The following is a 19,429-nucleotide window of genomic DNA, read 5'->3' as shown; positions in this document are numbered from 1 at the left end:
AAAAGAAGAAGGTTCAGTAACAAGAAAATATGAGAAGGAACAATCATACATGCAAAACATTCTGACACGTCAAAATCACATTTTTGAAAAATGAAGAGATGTGTTAACTTGCTGATGAATTTTATGTTTACACTATTTAGTTTGCAGATGGCAAGGTATCAATGCAGGGCACCATACAGTTGCTCCTGCAAAACCATATAATGTAAAATCACAGAAGCAAAACAAACAAAAACTTTCTTTATGCCTCACTTTGTCAAATCACTTATAACTCAAAATACTTTCACTTGTTACAGTTTTCAATAAATAAAAACCCACTGGTGATGGCACACAGGTGCTGAAACATGTTTGTGTAAAGATAAAAAAACAGTGTGTTTGCAAAAAGGCGGAACCCATACCCTATAATTTAACTGCAAGTGTGGAAAGAAATGACAAGAGCGGCAGATTCAAAAGATGAATGCTGAGGTATCTGACAATCCGAGATCCATAAATACCAGAAAAAGATGCCACAGTCTCAACTGAACTTCAGTTTAGTACATGACAAACTACAATTAAGTGCCATCACAATTAACCAATTTTACTGTGCCTCAGAAGAATAATACTGACAATAATATTCATATTTACAATAGCTACTCATTCAAGCACTCGTGGTTAATTTCTGGTTCTTAAAATATCCATATCGGAAAAATTACACATTGTACTTTTCAGCTCAACACTAAAGCACAAAAAAAGAAACCACCACATTTCTGAGCCTCATACCAAAGAGAATTAGAAAAGTTAGACTGGTTTCACTTTGCTGTAACACATACACAGGAATCCAGAAAAACAGATCAGAGTAACAGGAATTTAACAAGCAAAGACAAGCAACTGTAGAGACCATGCTGCAAAGTGATAAAGAAAGTGGTTCACCACACTGCAAATTTAAAGTCAAAGACTCATGCAATGAACACTTAATGCAGACAGTGCAAGAAAGAAAGAAAAGTATAAACATTAATAGACTTGTGAAGCTTACTCCTGGAGCCCAAACACTCCATATACAGAACATCATATGGAAGCTGCATTTCTTTGCATTCTTATTACACTCATTAAACAATCAGTAACAACAAATGCACGTTCCCATTATTCTATCTCAATCATATTGCAACAAAGAACAGGACTACTGACACATTCACTCATTTTTTTCCATTCGTATTACTAGTCACAAAAGCAACACAGTAGGCAGCTTTCTAAATCCAACCTGGGGCAATGGCATTGCAAATAACTGCAAACCTTTAGCATAACATACACAAACAAAATACAGCAGACCACATGTATCTTAATATAGTGGAAGCAGGCACCGGTACCAAACAAAACAGAAAAACACAAAAAGTTGTAGTGGTAATAGTAGCTCACTTCTCTGATGGGTTCTGGGGGAGGAGGTGGCCGGCTCCTGGCCTCGGCAGCTGTCGCTCCGCTGACGGCCGGCGTCACGGCTGGCGGCTGCTGTGGCTGCTGCGGCCCTGCAGGCTGGGGCTGCGGCTGAGGTGGGAGCTGCTGCACTGTGGGCTGGGCAGGAACCGAGGTTGCTGCAGCGGATGGCACGACAGGCCTCGTCGTGGACGGTGGAGTGACCGGAGGCAGTGCCAGCACGTACTCAGTCAGCGTGACATCGGCCGTGCCACCTGACTCTAGTGGAATTGGATGTTGTCTGAAGTGATCCAGCATATCGAAGATGCTGGTAAACCAGAGGTGTTGAACACGACACTGGCCTTGGTCACTGAGCGTCATTCGTAAATGCTGTAAAATAATTTACATTGTAATACTGAATAATAATAATAATAATAATAATAATAATAAATCACACACCACTCAAGCAGGTAGAAACATGCAGAACAGTCCCAGTGTCAAACAAAGGTTGTTTTCTATTGGTAGGTTTGACTTTTTTGAAACTACATGTATAGTGGAATAGGAAACGGTCCCAGGTATCATAATCTGCAGCCATTCATCCTGGTGGGCTCTCATTTAGGAGTAATTGACAAAAGAGAATTTCTCACGGTCTACTGAAGCTTTGAAAATACTACACATTTTCAAAATGGTGGCATAGTCTAATCGTTAAGTTCTTTAGCTGGTATGCTGAAGGTTGTGTGTCTGAGTCCAGTCAAGAATCATTCTTTTTTTTTAAAAATCAGAACGACTAATCGTTATTTTTATTCAATGAATTAATTTAAAAATATACTTTTTCTGTTTTTGGTTTTAATTCTTCGCCATATTGTTTGAATAAGACAACCAGTTGAAGTCTCGTCATGAAAAGACTACCATTTGTAACATTAATGAAGTGTTCTTCCCTTCAAATCTGTTCAAGAAAAACTGTGATTGCAGTAGGGTAGATTTTATACTTTGTTCGTGGCGCAAGAAGAACTTAGGTTTTAATAGTCTGTATAATGATTACCTGCCAAACAATGTGTCTTAACAAAAAATAATTTTTGCGACAACTGTGCAGCCAATATAAATAGACTATTTTGTCTTCTGTTTCTTAATTGACTTGTCGGCAGTGAGGTACTGTTGCAATATGGTCCAGTAAAGTGGTGCCTTTGATAAAAGCTGGCTGAACTCTGGCACTGTACAGTGCTCATGGCAAGGGTGAGATCTGACACCTCGTGATGGGCAGCAGCAGTGGCACGTATCGAGACCCCCTCGTGTATGCTACACGGCGGATAACTGAACTCCAGAGAAGAGCGTGGAGCCTAGAGCATAACTGGTCACAAGCGGCAGCCTAAATAACTGACCGTGGATGAGTACTAGTATGGTGTCATTTGGACACGTGTCTACGGGAAGAAAATTGGTGCCTGTCACTGCAGCATTGTTCAGCACAACATGCGCGCCACACACTGGAGTGGCTCTTGCCCATCGATGCTGTTGTGGCTGCAGGAGGATCAGAGGAAAATGGCCTAGCAAATCTTCAGTTTATAAGCAATCTCCTGAAGTAAGTGACTAAGAGCTGGGGCCATACCTGGCATGCAGCACATGTCTAAGTGCGTTGGCCTTGTAATCGGGGATGCAGCCCAGCATACACAACAAATATGATGATTAAAATGAAGTGGCAAATAATCAGTGATAAATTATTTTTAAACCAATTAACTGAATAAAAATAATTACAGCTCTTTTATTAAAAAATCAGAAAATAAATAGCTCTTGCACCCATAACCTTCAGAACGCAAGCTAAGCAACTTAACTACTAAGCTAAGGCATCATTTTGAAAATCTGTTATTTTCAACATTCTAGTGGATCACAAGAAATTATTTTTAATCTATTCCTCGTAAATGAGTGCCCACTAGGTTGAACGGCTGCAGCGTGTGATATCTGGCATACTAACCGAAACCACCATGTAGGTCGTTTCAAAAAGAATCAATCCCAGCCCAGCGAAACTCCTCTTTTAAGGCAGAAATAACTGACATCATGATAACAGGCTGGCATAAGAGCTGGAAAAGAAAAATATGAATGAGCTCAGCCATGCACAAGAAAAATATGAATGGCCTCAGCCATGGACAAGAAAAATATGAATGACCTCAGCCAGGATAATGTTGATTTGCAAGCACTGAATGAATGGTTGACGCACTCACGTTTGCGGTGCAGAAACTATAGAATATCTGACAGTGATACAAAGATGTTTCACTGAAATGATGAACTACCAGAAGTATATACTGAAAGAGCAAGGTATAGATGATAGCTGCAGGGAGTATGAGGATCGAAAGGAGATTATGTCACACATTACACACGAATGTAAAGCCTTGGCATCCACACAATATTTGAAAAGGCCTGATGAGATAGCTGAAACAGTTCACCAGATGCTACAACAGCATTATCAATTATTGAAAACTTTTCTCCATACTATAATCCTCTCTGTGTTGAAGAAAATATCAAAATTTACTGGGATCTTCCATAGGGACATGACTCACATGAAAGCAGATGGGAGCAGGTGTGGCATAAAGAGGGATTAGGATATTTTCTAGATTGGGTGAGCAGTGAAGGATTTTGGGTAGGACATTCCTTATTTCTAAGCACAATGATAAGCAACCTATTTCAATGCACACAGTCATGATCAAATTTAAATTGTTTATTTTTATTTAAAGATGACCGTTTCAATCTTCTAAGACATCATCTTCAGATCTTACATTCCTTGATGACTGTAGGAACATCACAGGAGAGTAGTTATGTGTAAGGACGTAGCTTGTATAGTGTATAAGGAATGAGATGGTCTGTGGGTTTTGAGTTAGAAGGAAGATGGAAGAGATGGCATCTGGTAGCACTAATGCTATGGTATGGTGGATGATGTTCCATTCTAGGATGACAATGAATGATGAGCCAGGGTGCTCCTCTGTGGCCCGTTTCTGGAGCTGGTCAGAGAATCAGGAGCATGTGTGACTCTGTCTGCAGGCTAGGTTTGGGGCACAATGCTTGAAGACTTTGGTAAGACCTGCAGCATACTGGGTACAACACTGATCATCACTCCACACGTGTGATCCACAAGTGACCAGAAGGAAAGACTTTTTAGTGTGAAAGGGATAGCAGCTATCAAGGTGCAGATACTGTTCATGGTAGATACTGTTCATGGCCATAGGGCTTGATATGGACTGTGGATTGGGTGCAGCCATCAGAGACCTGGAAGTCAAAATCCAGGAAACTGGCACCTTGGGCTTAGGAGAACCAAGTAAAGCAGATGGATGACAATGTGGTGAGACTGTGGAGGAATGAGGATAGAGTGTCTTGGCACTGGGTCCAAATCATAAAGATATCATTAATGAACTTGAACTAGACAAGGGGTTTGGGCTTTTGGGTAGCTAGGAAGGATTCTCCTACATGGTCTACAAACTGGTTGGCACCAACGGGACCACATGTGAGTTTCCATGACTCTGTCATGGATTTGTTTATATATCTTCCCCTCAAAGGAGACATTATCACATGTAAGAACGTAACTTGTAAGGTGTAAACGGGATGAGATCGTGGGTGAGTTTTGAGTTGGAAGGACGGTGGGAGAGGTAGTGTCTTGCTTTGGAGGAAGGGATGTTGGGGTGTATGGAGGTGGTATCAACAGTTATAAGTAGGGGGCTACTGGTTGTAATTGGTTGGGGATGGTTGAGAGTTGATGAAAAAAGTGGTTTGTGTCTTCGATAAGGGCAGCTAGTCCGCAGGCAATTGGTTTCAGACATTAATCAACAAGAGCTGAGATTATTCGGATGAGAGCAGAGCTACAATGGTCCAGTATATTTAAGTTCGCACATTATGAAAAACTCATTAACCTAATAACTTGAGGTACTAGTCTCCATGGCACAAGCATCTCTGAACCATGATATTGTTACTGAGCAACAACAGCTACAAATATTCTATATCCAAAACTGAAACAACTGCCCTCCGGCATGTGCAAGACCACCCCAGATACCATCTCCAAACATGTTCCAATATACTGACATTCTTCACCCATCTTGGAGCATCACTACCACCAACACCTATCCCACACCTAAGGAACCCCATCATTAACCCTCATAGCACCCAAACCCTACCTTGTTCACATTTTATCTGTTGCATAGCCCAAAACTCCCTCTCAACATCCCACAAAACCCCAAGGCCAAGCAATGCCAAAACACAAAACATTTTTCTGTCACAAACTCCTCCAATCAAAGCCAACCAAAATCCAACACTGAACCTTGCCTTGTATCACTCCATCCACCTGTGATCCTCCCCCACTCCCATTAACTAGCCCCCGGTTATCTACGTGGAATTACTTACTCGGGATACAAACCTCTCCACAGAGAAAAGAACAGTCACCCATAATCTCAAGACAGAAAGAAAGAGCCCAATGTAATCATCGTCCCTGCAGAAAAAGACTTCATCATTGCCATGATGAATCACTAACTGTCTGTATGATTCTTCCACCTACAAGCCCTTCCCTAAAGATCCCAGCCCAGAAGTCTAGTGTTGCTATGAAATATCTCTTGTTTATTTTCAAAATGACTCCTGCCATTCTGTCTGAGATTTCTGCAACACCTGTAATGGTGCTTTTAACTTTCTTGCATACAGTAAAGCACATACCTGTATTTTCTGTCTTCTCTGTTTGTCTGTAATAAAACACATGGCCTGATTTTAATGCTATTCGATTTTCTTTTTTTGTAACACTTCTGATTTTTACTGTAGTCCAAAAGTTATTTAACACCTCTTCTTACTATGCAGTAACCCTGGTTTCCAAAAATACTGTAATTTACTCTCTCAAAATAAAAATATGTACATGCATCTGAGTTTCTAAAACTCAGATGACTGACTATTTTGCCAAACTTTGTGCAGGTGTGGAAGTGACTGGGCGTATCACATAGCCTGAAGCTACCAAGTGGATTCCACTATTCTCTATTTTCTTTCACCTAGGCCTAAATCCCAATGTCCCTGAAACTTGCACATAGCAGCAGACTCTGCGACAGTCATACTCATGGTGCACTAAAAGTACTAGAGCTCAAGTTTTGCAAGACACTTCACAGTGCTAAACCTCACTGAGTCACGTTACTTGTAGTCTCATCCCGCACCCATCTCCAGCAGTTACACCATGTCTATGACACACACACTGGAATTGAAATAACAATAAATAAATAAAATTAATTGAATTCTGTGATTTTGTAGCTGCTAACAAAACTCTGCTGTGCTGGGTTTAAATATTGGATCCTTACATACAGTTTTAATAGCCTACATCGGGAAATACCATGACAATGCCCACTCTTTAGCAACATAAAGATTCTGGAAACAACCTCTAGTCTTTGGTTACACCATTCTCCACCATATCCTTTGTCTCAGGGATAATAGTAAAGCAAGGAGCGCAACAAAGCATTGTGAATTTTAACAGACTATGAAATGGTAAAGAATTATGAATGGATAGCTCAGTCAGCCAATAGGGCATTGTTCATGCAAGCCAAAGGTCACGGAGCACATTCTGGTCTTATTCTGATATCAGCAGTGTTGCAATATCAACAGTTAGCAATAAATGAAGATGAAAATTTCTTCCAGGTCGACATTTACTTTCAGATCAGAAAAAATTAGTACCCTAAAAGGCACTTACAAGGCAGCACTATTACAGGCCAATAAAAAAACTGGAAGAAAAGTTATTCCCTAGATGCGATCCTCTCTTATTACCACAGTGTAGGTACTAAAACAGTTTGCTAACCCTTAGTTTAATGCCCAGAATTTAAACAGTGCATATTTCTCTCCCAAATTTACAAAAGTGGTTTACTTGTGTATATGTTACTATCATTATGTAACTAAATTACCTTTGCTCTTCCTTGGAAGTTGAAAGTTAGCACAAATTCACCCTTGCGTGTCTCACTCTGTCTCACAAGAAAGACGCCATGTGCGGCAGCTCCGTCGCGTAAGACAAGTTGAGCTGCATCTGATCTCGGCAACGTTCCATGAAACCATGGGTACTCTTTAAGTGCAGTCGATAAATCTGCCTCCGTTTCTGGAACTGGTGCAGCTGCTAAAATGCAAAAAAAGAAAAATTTCAAATAAAGAAGATCTGCCAGGACAAAGAATATTTAAGGCTAGGAATAACAGAAAAGACAGAGTATGACAGCATCTACAAGTCAAAATCTGTAGTCATAAGGAAACGTATTTGTCTATTATTAAAAAATTGTCAGGACCTAATCTCTAGAAGAACAACAAATAGAAGGGTAAAGAAAGTGGTGTATGATATGGAACAGATACTTGAGAGATACCAACTATTATAGACACAGACGAAACCAGGTTCAAAAGATAATGAAAATAATACATAAACCCTTGAGAAAATTAGATCGAAGTCAGTTTTCAGGTAGCCAATCCCCTTACAAGTATCAAAATTATTTCTTGATCATAATGTGAAGAGTGACAACGAAAAATATATATGGAGAGCTAAGAGAGTTGTAAGTTAGTAGTGACAAAGCTAGAATTACATTTAAATTTATCTTTTAGCTGTGTATATGAGCAAGTGTGAGGGTGGGGGGAGGGGAGGAGGGGGGAAAGGGGGAGGGAGGGAGGAAAGGGGGAGGGAGGGGGAAAGAGGGAGGGGAAAGAGGGGGAGAGAGGGGAAATTGGGGGAGAAAGGGGAAAGAGGGGTGGGAGGGAGGGGGAACGAGGGGAGGGAGGAGGAATGAGGGGAGGGAGGGAGGGGAAAAGAGGGGAGGGGGGAGACAGTGGGGAGGGGAGGGGAGGGATGCGTAACTAGTAGCAGCTTACAGAAATACACATGCTATAAAAAAAAAAAAAAAAGTAACAGTGTGATTTCAGCAACCACGGCCATTATCTAAAGGATATAACATAAATTTCGTGTATTGAAGTACAAAGAATAATGGAAAGAAAACAGTTGTTAGGGGGACTTAAAAGCAGCTAATATAAATGTCAAAAGAACTGAAAGTTATACTTGTCACAGAGGTTTTACTGCTTACTTTTTAGTTAGCTTTTAAGAGTCTTCCTCTTTTATCAGAGCCCAACAGTGATTATACACACCTCCTGAAAAGTGTAGAAACCTGCTACCTCAAGGCAGCATAAGTAACTCAAAGATACTGATCAATATTGAATGCTACCTCTGGGAACAGGCCTTGAAACAGAGGCCCAGCCAGAAGATATAATGTCTTGGACCAACCTTGTTAAATACTGGGTCAGCCACAGCATTTGTTTACCTTGATAATGATCTGCATTTTTTGTGACTGTTCTTTTGGTCTCCAATTTTGGTGTCATCATTGACACTCTTATTACACTGTTCTCATACTGAACTAATTATTCCAGACTGTGTAGAACTCTGAAGTGCCAAGAATAACAGTAGAAAAACAGAGCCAGACAGCATGCAACCCATGTGCGTAACTGTGGATCTAGAATTCATAATGCTAACGCATCATATCTGCGGCTACACGTCACACCAACACATACTAGTAAGAAGTTATGGCAACATGTGCCATACGCAAACTAGTAAAAATCCTCAGATCCAGAGCTTTCTTTTTCAGAAGCTGATACATTTCTCTTGCAATATGCTACTACCTCTTCTAGCTAAAAAATCTCATCTCTCTCTGCCTCTGTTTCAATAACTTCCCTCTCTTTGTTCTATCTCATGCATTTACCCTCATTTATCTAAAACAAGAAGCCTTTTACTATAGATAAGCATAACAGGTTTACATTTATTTTGTTCATTTTTCACATTGTTGAAATGTGGTGCACTTACAGGATAATTCCAGCAGACAAATTTTGCTCTTGAAATACGTATTTTTCTGTAAACTAGCTTTCATGATTCTATAGGTTCATTATCAGACACTAGTATTTGCAGTAAATTTCATTGCAAACCACACGCAGATGGCTGCCAAAGTTGTAGCATTGCTGAGTGAAATTCTGTGATTATCTCTATAGAAGACCACAGACAAAACACCCGTTACACACTATGGTGAATAAACAGCACAGTCTACTTAAAGTGTAGTTTACTTTTACAGTGTGCAATCTGCTAACAGTAAACCACATGCTGTTTGGGCACTGTTTATCACAGCAACACACAACAGATTACTGTAAAATTTTGCACATTGTTCCAGCTTTTATTTTTAGGTGCTGCAGCTTTGGCAGTAATCTGCATACAGTTTGTAATGTATAGTGTTTCAGGAGCTATCATCCAGTAATGAGCGTGTAGATACCAGAAAATTAGCTGTGCATATTTCTGAACATTATATCACTTAATGTTACAGTTTCTGCTGAAACAACCATCTATTTCACATATCACCCTTTTAAAATTGGCAGTTTATTTTTGTTAGTAATCATTCACGATTACAATTATTTTGCATTACACTTTTTCTTTTCCTTCCTTGTTGTTGAAGCAGAATTTTATGTAAGATTACTCTTATCCAAATAGAATACAGAACATCTAAGACCTAAATAAGGTATTATTTTCAACAAGTGCAAATTACTTGAGCAGAGCACCAGACAATTTAAGCTTGCCTTTGAAAGTGCATTCTCAATCATATTCCAGATGAAATTGCTGCCATAAGGTACTGAAAAGCAATTACACTAAACTTTTAGTGAAGTAAACTGCATGCTGTTTAGATCATTAGCTGCAACAACTCCATTCCCATTTAATATGACACATATATTACATAAATATTAGTATAATTACTTATGTGACATACACATGCACCAAGGAATGCAGATGGCCATAAAGTTAACTACTCACTTTGCTCTATATCTGTGTGGGACGTACAGAGTTCAAAATGACTGTTACTGGAAAGACGAAGTCCCGGAGTGTCTGATGCTACACGAGGGAGTCCTGCTGCTTGAAGTCTTGGTGGCAGCTCAGGAGGGTTTTCTGCGCTTAAACCATCTCCTGCACCTTCAGTCTTTGGTACACCTCTCGAATCACTCTGGCTCACTAGCAGACTGCGGCTAGGGAAAGTAAACAGCAGTTATCAAATGGATCTCTGCTGCATTTTGGTACGTACTTGGCAGTGGAAGGAGATTAATTTTTCCATTTCATCCATTTAAATGTGCAACACATCATTATCTATTAAACTTACATTCCATGAACCCTATAATCAGCTTTAGCCTATCGTAGAAGTTCTAATACGTTGCAGTTTGAATGTAATATCAACTTTCACATTTCGAATGTTTTTATGCATTATAGATTCTGTACAGTCTATAAAATACAGATAAGCTGTTGTTTGCAATTCTAGAGTTTCCCCACTGGTTCTCTAGTTGACACAATTTTAAAAATACTTAATTCTGGAAAGATGTGGTATTTTGTTGTTTGGTATTTTTTCATAACGAAAATAAAGACTTTTACTCCCCTAAGACAGCACATTACATTTCATTAACAGCAGTAGTGAAGAATGCAATGAGTACATAGCTACTCAGTATACAGCACAACATTGTATTTCAGCTTATGAAGTTGCCCAGGGACAAAGTATGTGTATGCGTGTGATCATACTCAACTACAGTGAAACATTAAGCACTGTATGAAGCTTTTGTCAATTAACTTGACCTACAGATTGAGTTAGAAAGGGTTGCAGCATGTAATTCCATGTTATCTGATCTGTTCATTCAGAAATCAATCAGGGAAATTGGGGAGAAATTTGGGAACACAATTACAGCTCAGGGGGAAGAAATAAAAACCGATATGTTTGCCAATGACAATGTAACTCTTTCAAACGTATCAAATCACTTGAAAGATCAGTTGAATGAAGTGGAATTATGTTGTGAAATGAGACAGTAAAAGTAGTACAAGACTTTTATTATTTGACCAGCAAGGCAACTGATCATAGCAGCAGTGACAAGGGCACAAAATGTAGATTGGCAATAGCAAAAAAAAGCACTGCTGAAAAGAGAAATATGTTAATACTGGGTATAAATTTTAATGTTAAGGAATGTAACAATATTATGAAAGAGATAGGTGCTACTCCCCATATAGCCTTCATATAGCAGAGATACTGAGACACAGATAGGCACAACTAAAAGACTGTCACAAAATAAGCTTTCGGCCAACAAGGCCTTTGTCAAAAACGCGCGCGTATACATACACACACACACACACACACACACACACACACACACACACGACCACAGTCTCTGGCAGCTGAAGGCACCATGGTCATTTGTGTGTGTGTGTGTGTGTGTGTGTGTGTGTGTGTGTGTGTGCGCGCGTGCGTATTTTTGACAAAGGCCTTGTTGGCCGAAAGCTTATTTTGTGACAGTCTTTTAGTTACACCTATCTGTGACCCAACATCTCCGCTATATGGTGGGAAGCAACCATCCTTTTCATAATTGCGAGGGGATGATAGGCTGGGGAAACTGTTGAGTGGTGAGTGTCGGGACATAATAATCTTATTTGTCAGTTTGCACAAAGGGCACCACCCCTGGTCGGGTAGTAGGAGGCCATATAGCCCACAAAAAAGGAAATCAGTACAGTTGCAGTTTCATGTAATGTCAACATTGCTAGAGAAAGTGGATTAGGTTAGCTGGAGCAGAACAGGGAAAGAATTAGAAACAACCTTATAAAATGAGACATTCTGGCATTCATCTGGAACATGTAGGAAATATATTTTTAAACAAATATTTCTCAGAACATTTGTGTTGTATTCGTTAACTTGTTCTTGTGATGACAGGTAAAATGGCAACAAGAATAGCTCAGAACATTGTTCTGTGATATTTAAGTTAGCAATGTTATATCAAGTATGCAATGTGATTTCAAACATGGAAGTACAAAGCAATAGTTCAGTACAAATGAGCAACCAGCAACAAGGAATGCATTAATTTTGCATTAAACTATTACTAGTGCATAGTTAGCTTTCAGTATTATGAAAAGGATAACTGCTACTCATCATGCAGAGGAGATGCTGATTCACAGATAGGCACAACAAAAGGACTGTCAGGAAATGAGCATTTGGCCAGCAAGGCCTTCATTGGAGGTAGAACATATACACACACATTCTCATGCAAAAACAATTCACACATCCATGACTGCAGTTTGTGGCTGCTGAAGCCACAACAGCCTCAGCAGCCAGGAACTAGTCATGTGCGTGTGAACTGCATTTTTTTTGTGTGTGTGTGTGTGTGTGTGTGTGTGTGTGTGTGTGTGTGTGTGTGTGTGAGAGAGAGAGCGCGCGCGCGTGTGTGTGCTATCTCCGATGAAGGTCTCGTTGGCCGAAAGCTCATTTCCTGACAGTCTTTTCATTGTGCCTATCTGCGACTCAGCATCTCCACTATATGGTGAGTAGCAACTAACTTTTTCATAATATTGTAACATTCTAGCATGGATTTTTCCTTTGTTAATTTTTCTGTGATGTTCACATTAAGAACAAGTGTGACTGTGGACAGATCACAATGTGTGGACAAGGGGGTAGGCTTAAGTTTTAGTTGTCACCTTGAAAAAATAGTGTTACGACCATGAAAACTGGTGGTGGTGTCTGTCCTCTTTTTTGTATTCAGTCTTCAGCGTGAAACATTTTTCCCAGTAATGGACAATTTGGCAGAGACCTCAATAGCAGAAGTCAGCATTTTTGCTGTTCAAGAAACATTCCACCTCAAAACTCAACTTGTAATCAATCTGGAAAAGCCTGCCATGCAATGGTTTCTTCATCTGGGGAAAGTGGATTAAGTCGCTGGGTGCAATATCGAGAGACCACATTGGGGGAAAAGGGTGGTGAAACAATCTTTTACGGTCCAAGCAGAGCCCAGTCAATGATGACCAAATGATGGGAGGAGAAAATCGAGTAGTCGTAAACTTTGGTGGGAGGAATGTCGTGAACAACATACTAAAAATCCTGACCACTGGTGTGCGAGCATGGTGGTTTGGGGCATTTAAGGGTCACATTTTTTATGTTTTTCTTGAATAACTCGAAATCCGCAGCTTCCATCGCAAAAGTGTCAAAGTACAAAATTCAACTACTTTACATTTTCTACGAAAAAACTCCTGCTCATTTTTTTCTCTAAATAGTTTCTGCTCTGCAGGGGTCAGAGGTACTGCATATTTTTATGCAATTTAATGTTTTGATGGTATAGAATTAATGTTTACTGTCAAAGAAACTGGGTGAAGAACAAATATTAAATGTGTGTACCTCATCTAAGTGGAGTAGAGCTGTATTAAGGAATAAAATATGTTCTGGGGACATAACAGGGTGGAAGGAGACAGGATGGAGGGTAGAAGTGTGAGGGAAGATGGGCCACCAGACTACCAAGTCATGCACTTCCTGCATTCATAGGTCTGCAAACAGAATAGCAAGCAGGCACCCCCCCCCCCCCCCCCTCCATCACTCCACCTACCTCATTACACCACAACATGCAACTAAAGTGTGTTTCACAAAGCAATACCGACCCTCTGTAATGTGCCTTACGAATCACAGGTGACGCGCCGCACAGACATGCCCACAGTTTTTTAATTTTCCAAAAAGTGCAATAACATTACACACAATACAGATAAGAGCTACTAATAATACTAATGTAAGAAACACGTATGGACAGAATTTATGTAAATACCTGAAAACAGTTCTAAACTGCTACAGGGGAAACTGATTCTTAGTCACCCAGTACTGCAGCTGTAGCATTCTTCCAGGAAAGACAGCTGCTTGCTTTCCATTTTGCAGACAGACTATACATCTCCAGCATTTCGTGTCCAGTTCTTTTATGTGAGTAGACAAAAATAACTTCATTGAGCTCTTGTTTATATAGTGGAGTTATTTTGTGTTTATGGTATGAGTGCTTATTTGCAGTTGTTAAGTAGGCTATTATGTAAAAATATTGAACAGCTGAAGCTCTCAACTGTCTACCACACAGAAGAGCCTATGACAAGTGTAAAATGCTTCAATATGTATTCAATGTCAGTTTCATTGTCTCCACTATTACTGGCTAGAATATTTTTCCCAACTTGATGGGTGTCAAATGTATCGCCACAGCCTCTGCTCTCTCAACATGAGAAGAGGCCCAGAGACTATTGTCTCCCTCTGCAACAGAATCATGTCATCTGTATGTTACTGAACTCCAGATATCTCTACATAAAACAAGCAAAGCATAAGAGCAGAGTACTGTTCTAGACTTGAACAGGGTCAATCCCACTCGATTGGACATACTATCACCCACTTTGGAAGGTATACTGTAGATGTGTGGTAAGTAGCTCCACTCAGTGCAGTCAACTCTACAAGTGCAGCAGTTCCTGAATGGAAGAGATCTATGCAGTCTACCAGTAACATAATCAATGATTAGAGAAGTGCAGTCTCTTACTGGTCAGTTACTGATTTGCCACCAAGTGACTACAACAAAATTACATGGCTTCACAATATGATACACAGCAGCAAGATACCACATTTACCCATCCAATTCCTTTCCCAACAACACAGCAAAGGTCCCTGACAACCTGAAACAAATTCTATATTTCCCAACAACTGATTGTATGGATGTATTTTACACTTAACATCTGCAAATAAGCTCTCATTTAATAAAATGAGAATAACTTTGCTATGTAAACAAGAGTTCAATGAAGTTATTTTGTCTACTCACATAAGAGAGCTGGACCGGAAACTGCTGGGGAGGTGGAACTAGTCTGCAAAATGGAGAGCGGTCAGCACTTGTGGTGGGGGAATTTGCATTTCCCGGAATAATGCTACAGCTGCTATCAGGTTGGCTAAGAATCAGTTTCTTCTGGCAACATAGAACAGTGTGCAGAGATGTACATAGATTCATTCTCTGTGTGTTCTTTGCATTAGTATTATTACTACCTCATATCGGTATCCCACGTAATGTTAATGCACTTCGTGGAAAATAAACGTACCCGGGAATGTCTGTACATTGCGTCGCCAATGATTCATAAGTCAGGTTGCGAAAGGTCTGTGTAACTTTGTGAAACAGCCTGTAGTTGCTTCTTGTGATGTAGTGGGATAGTTTGAGTGAGGAATCGCTTATACCTCATCAATTTGCAGACTTATGAAAGAGGGAAGTTCATGACCACCATCCGGCAACCTACCTTCCTTCACACTTCTACAGTCCACCCTTTTAAACCCACAGATCACAATTTATCCCCTAATAAGTCTGTACTGCACTTATGTGTGGTACACACATTTAATATTTGTTCTTAACCCACTTTGCTTAACAGTAAACATTAATTTCACACCATCAAAACACTATTTTTAAGAACACACAATTTCTCCATCCTCTACAATGTGGAAATTATTAGTCCTACAGACAAAATGAATACAGCCTTCTTAGTATGAAATTTAATATAGTTTAATCTTGTACTGGGACTCATTTTTGATAAAAACTGTGGTCTTCAAGACATTAAAGAGAAACATAAAAAGGTGAAGTTTAAATAATCCCCCTCCCCTCACTCATGGCACTCCCTCCTACCACTGTACAAAAATTTACATCTACATGATTCTCCTCCTCTTCCCCCCCCCCCCTCCCCCCCCAACCCAATTTTCCTTCACTGACTGCACTAGTAAGCAGCATCTTCAAAATGTCCTCTGTAGGATGAGCCAGGGCATTTTCGTGGAGCAAAATATGTCCTCCTGGGCAGCTACCTCTGACACTTTGTCTTAAAACAGTCTCATGTAACTGCATCAGATTTCAGTAGCATGCTTCTGTGACTGTTTCCCCTTTACAAGCTAATCTCTTTGCGCCACATGTGGCTTTCTCAAGAAAACTCTCAGGATCACATGCCCGATAAAGTATGGGTTTTTGCCTTTCTCAGCAATGATGAATCCCTACATTTCCATTGCTTGCATTGCTCCTATGTCTCAGGGATACATTGCCCACTAATCTACAGCAATTAGATGGCTAAAGAGTCATCTGTACCAGTCTGACACAGGTGCAATGTTTCCGCAACTTCCTTGGTTTGGTTAACTTTCGAATGGATGTGAGCAGTTAGATCTCAAGTGGTTAAAAACATCATACGAATCCTGAAATTTGATCTGCTACTGATTTTTGCTTTCTCTACCGTTACCACGATTGTGGTACATCAGTCTTCGAGCACTGGGGCCTCCACTCCTTGACAAAGAGATGGTCTGCCACTTCATCCTTCATTATTCAGACTTGTTTGACCATACTAAAAGTGACTGTGCCAACTAACTACTGTGTCATACAATGGTGTGTTGTTGTCACACATTTCCACCAACTCAGTACAAATTATTGCAGTGTTGTTCCCCACAAATGAAGGAAACAGATCACCACTTAATACTATGATTTATCAATGTTTTGCGCTATTTTGCTTTGGCTTCCCTAGCAGCACGCTACAGCACTGTGGCACAGGGATTTCAATGTGCACCAGGCCTTCAGATATGCATCGGCAAACAAACAAAAAATTAATTAAATAACATTATTTTTTGGATCACAATTAAAACTTGATGACTACACCTCGTATTCAGTCACATTTGTGTGTCTATCAAAGACATTTGCACAGATGCTGCCCAACTTAAAGAATATGCACACACACACACACACACACACACACACACACACACACACACACAGAGTTAGTCGTAAGTACCTTCAGTGACACAGAAGATTAAATGCAAAAACTATGAGACAACCAGAAAATATATATGTTCCAGATGATAGAACATCTCTCAAAATTTCGATTTTGTAATACAATTTAGCTCCTGGCAAATTATCTCACACACACACACACACACACACACACACACACACGTACACACACTCCACCTTCCGTGCTGACTGTTTCAGCTGGCTTGTTTCCTTCAAACCACATAATCAGCCTGTCTCACGAAGTGTGTTATACCACCCATGGATTGTTTTATCTGTTCGAGATTTCACTTGGTATTTGGCACAAGATTACTAAACTGTCATAAGCAATACATATTTAGTGAATTTGAGGGAACAAAAAGCATGCATTGCTCCACCGCATGCCATGTGCTGACACATTTGCCCCCTAATATTCTGTAAATGCACCACAGTACATATTACAAATAAAAACCTAGAGAGATTTTTTACCCGCAGATATGTCACTTCTTTGTACGTCATGTAGAATCAATATATTACACATACAAAAATTAACGCTGATTGAAGATTTATGCTGGTAGTTTAATTCAGTTGTGCTCATACTGGAAAGACTGATCAGATTTTGTTCGTGTGTACATATTAAATGAAAGATTATATACGCTATTCCAGGCTTTCCTAAAAGTAGAGAATAAGATATGAAAAATAAGAATACAATGCTCATTGACATGAACAAATAAAAAGAACAAATTATGTAAGTCTGCAGGCTTTCGGGGCCGTTGTCACTGAAATTAAAATCTTCTGGGTTATTAGGCCGCGTCCTGTTTCTTCTAAAATGTTTACAATTTTAGAAGAAACATGACGTGGCCTAATAACCAGAAGATTTTAATTTCAAGAATAAATTAGTTGCATCACTGGAAACATTTGGAATATTCTGCTTGACTGGAGTAAGATGAAAAATAATTAGTTGAACACTGGATCCATTAGGAACGTAACATTAAGAGGAGAAAAGAATATCATGTTTCTCAAGCTAGTCAAGTTTTATATTGTGATTAGTAAAAGCAGTCATGGCTTGGTTCCAAGTAAGGAAAAACTACATCAAGTGCAGAGCAAAAAGAAATAATGTAATGGATTAATGTCATACCTCCCATCCTGACTATCACTGGTTGGCATTGGAGAACGCATACAGTATTTAATTGTGGCAAGCCATGACCGCATGTCATCTGTATCATGTGCTTCGATAACATACTCCATGTTGTTTTCCGCCTGAAAAGTGTAATCAAATCACAGAAAATAAGATAACTACATATGAATAGTTTCAGGCTTTTATGTTTAAAATTATATGAAGCCAAGAACTTATGAACAGAGGAAATTAATCAGTGTTATTATGTGCACTCTCCTTAATCTCTGAAAATCTACAACTACAACTACATACCTACTAAGTAAGGAACCATTCGGTGCAAGATAGGGGTATCTCCACTCACAAATGGAGTGAAGGAAAAACAACTGTCTATATGCTTCCATATGAGCAAGAATTTCTCTCACTTGTCTTCACTGTTCTTATACAAAATGTATCCTGGCTGCAGTAAAATCACTCTGCAGCCAACTGCAAATGCCGCTTCTTCACAATTTTCTGAATAGTGTTTCATGAAAAGAACACTATCTTCACTCCAAGGATTCCCATTCATGTTCACAAAGCATTTTTCTAACACTTGGGCTCTGTATGTGATCTCCTTTATAGATGAGCTACATTTCCCTAGAACTCTCATAATTAATCAGAGTCAACCGTTCACTTTCCCTGCTTCTGACCTTAAGCACTCTTTCCACTTCATATTGCTTTGTAACATTATGCCTAGATATGTAACTGACGTGACAGGGTCACGCAGTATATTGCTAACACTATATTTGAAGATTAAGAGAATTATTTTTTCCTACTCATCTGCATTAACTTAAATTTTTCTTCATTTAGAGCAAGCTGCCACTTATTAAACTAAGTCACCCTGTGTCCTACAATCACCCAAGGATGACACTTTGCCATACACGGGGGCATCGCCAGCATACAGTCGCGGATTGCTGCTCGCCCTATCCCTCAGACCATTTTGTATATACAGAGCGGTCAGAAGCAGTCTGAAAAGCTTGTAAGGATGTTGTAGTCGAGGTTATGCAGGAAAATAATTGTTAAAGAAAACACTTGATACTTTGCACCATTTCCAATTTATTTACGTTGAAGTTAGTGAATCAGGTCGTCAGGTGCACAAATTGAAGCAGCCTGCCAGAGACAAACTTGTTCTTCATTTGGTTTCCCCAGACCAAACAAACATAGCTTTTGCTCACCTATGTTTCATTTATCACTTCTGAAAAAGACACATTTCAGTGATAATGAGCGTTTGAACAAACGGTAACTCACTGGTCCACAGATGTCTGTGCATTATTGCATTATTGTGCATGCAAGTGCTTGAATTTGAGCACACAACAACCT

At 39.7% G+C, this 19,429-nt stretch overlaps 1 protein-coding gene across 1 annotated transcript in view; it reads right to left on the bottom strand.

Annotated features, from left to right (window-relative positions):
- LOC124545594 (SH2B adapter protein 2) overlaps positions 1 to 19,429 on the bottom strand; it is a 94,747-nt gene that overhangs the window by 26,257 nt on the left and 49,061 nt on the right. The window contains exons 3-6 of the mRNA XM_047124542.1: positions 18,095 to 18,216; positions 10,190 to 10,398; positions 7,281 to 7,486; positions 1,390 to 1,773 (exon numbers count right to left, since the gene is read on the bottom strand). Coding sequence (XP_046980498.1) covers positions 1,390 to 1,773; positions 7,281 to 7,486; positions 10,190 to 10,398; positions 18,095 to 18,216 — 921 coding nt within the window. The remainder of the gene's footprint in view (positions 1 to 1,389; positions 1,774 to 7,280; positions 7,487 to 10,189; positions 10,399 to 18,094; positions 18,217 to 19,429) is intronic.

The sequence above is a fragment of the Schistocerca americana genome, chromosome 8 (genome assembly GCF_021461395.2).
Source record: "Schistocerca americana isolate TAMUIC-IGC-003095 chromosome 8, iqSchAmer2.1, whole genome shotgun sequence".
Taxonomy (NCBI): Eukaryota; Metazoa; Arthropoda; class Insecta; order Orthoptera; family Acrididae; genus Schistocerca; species Schistocerca americana.
Note: the sequence above shows the minus strand (reverse complement) of the source record. Positions and strands in the feature narration are given on the sequence as shown.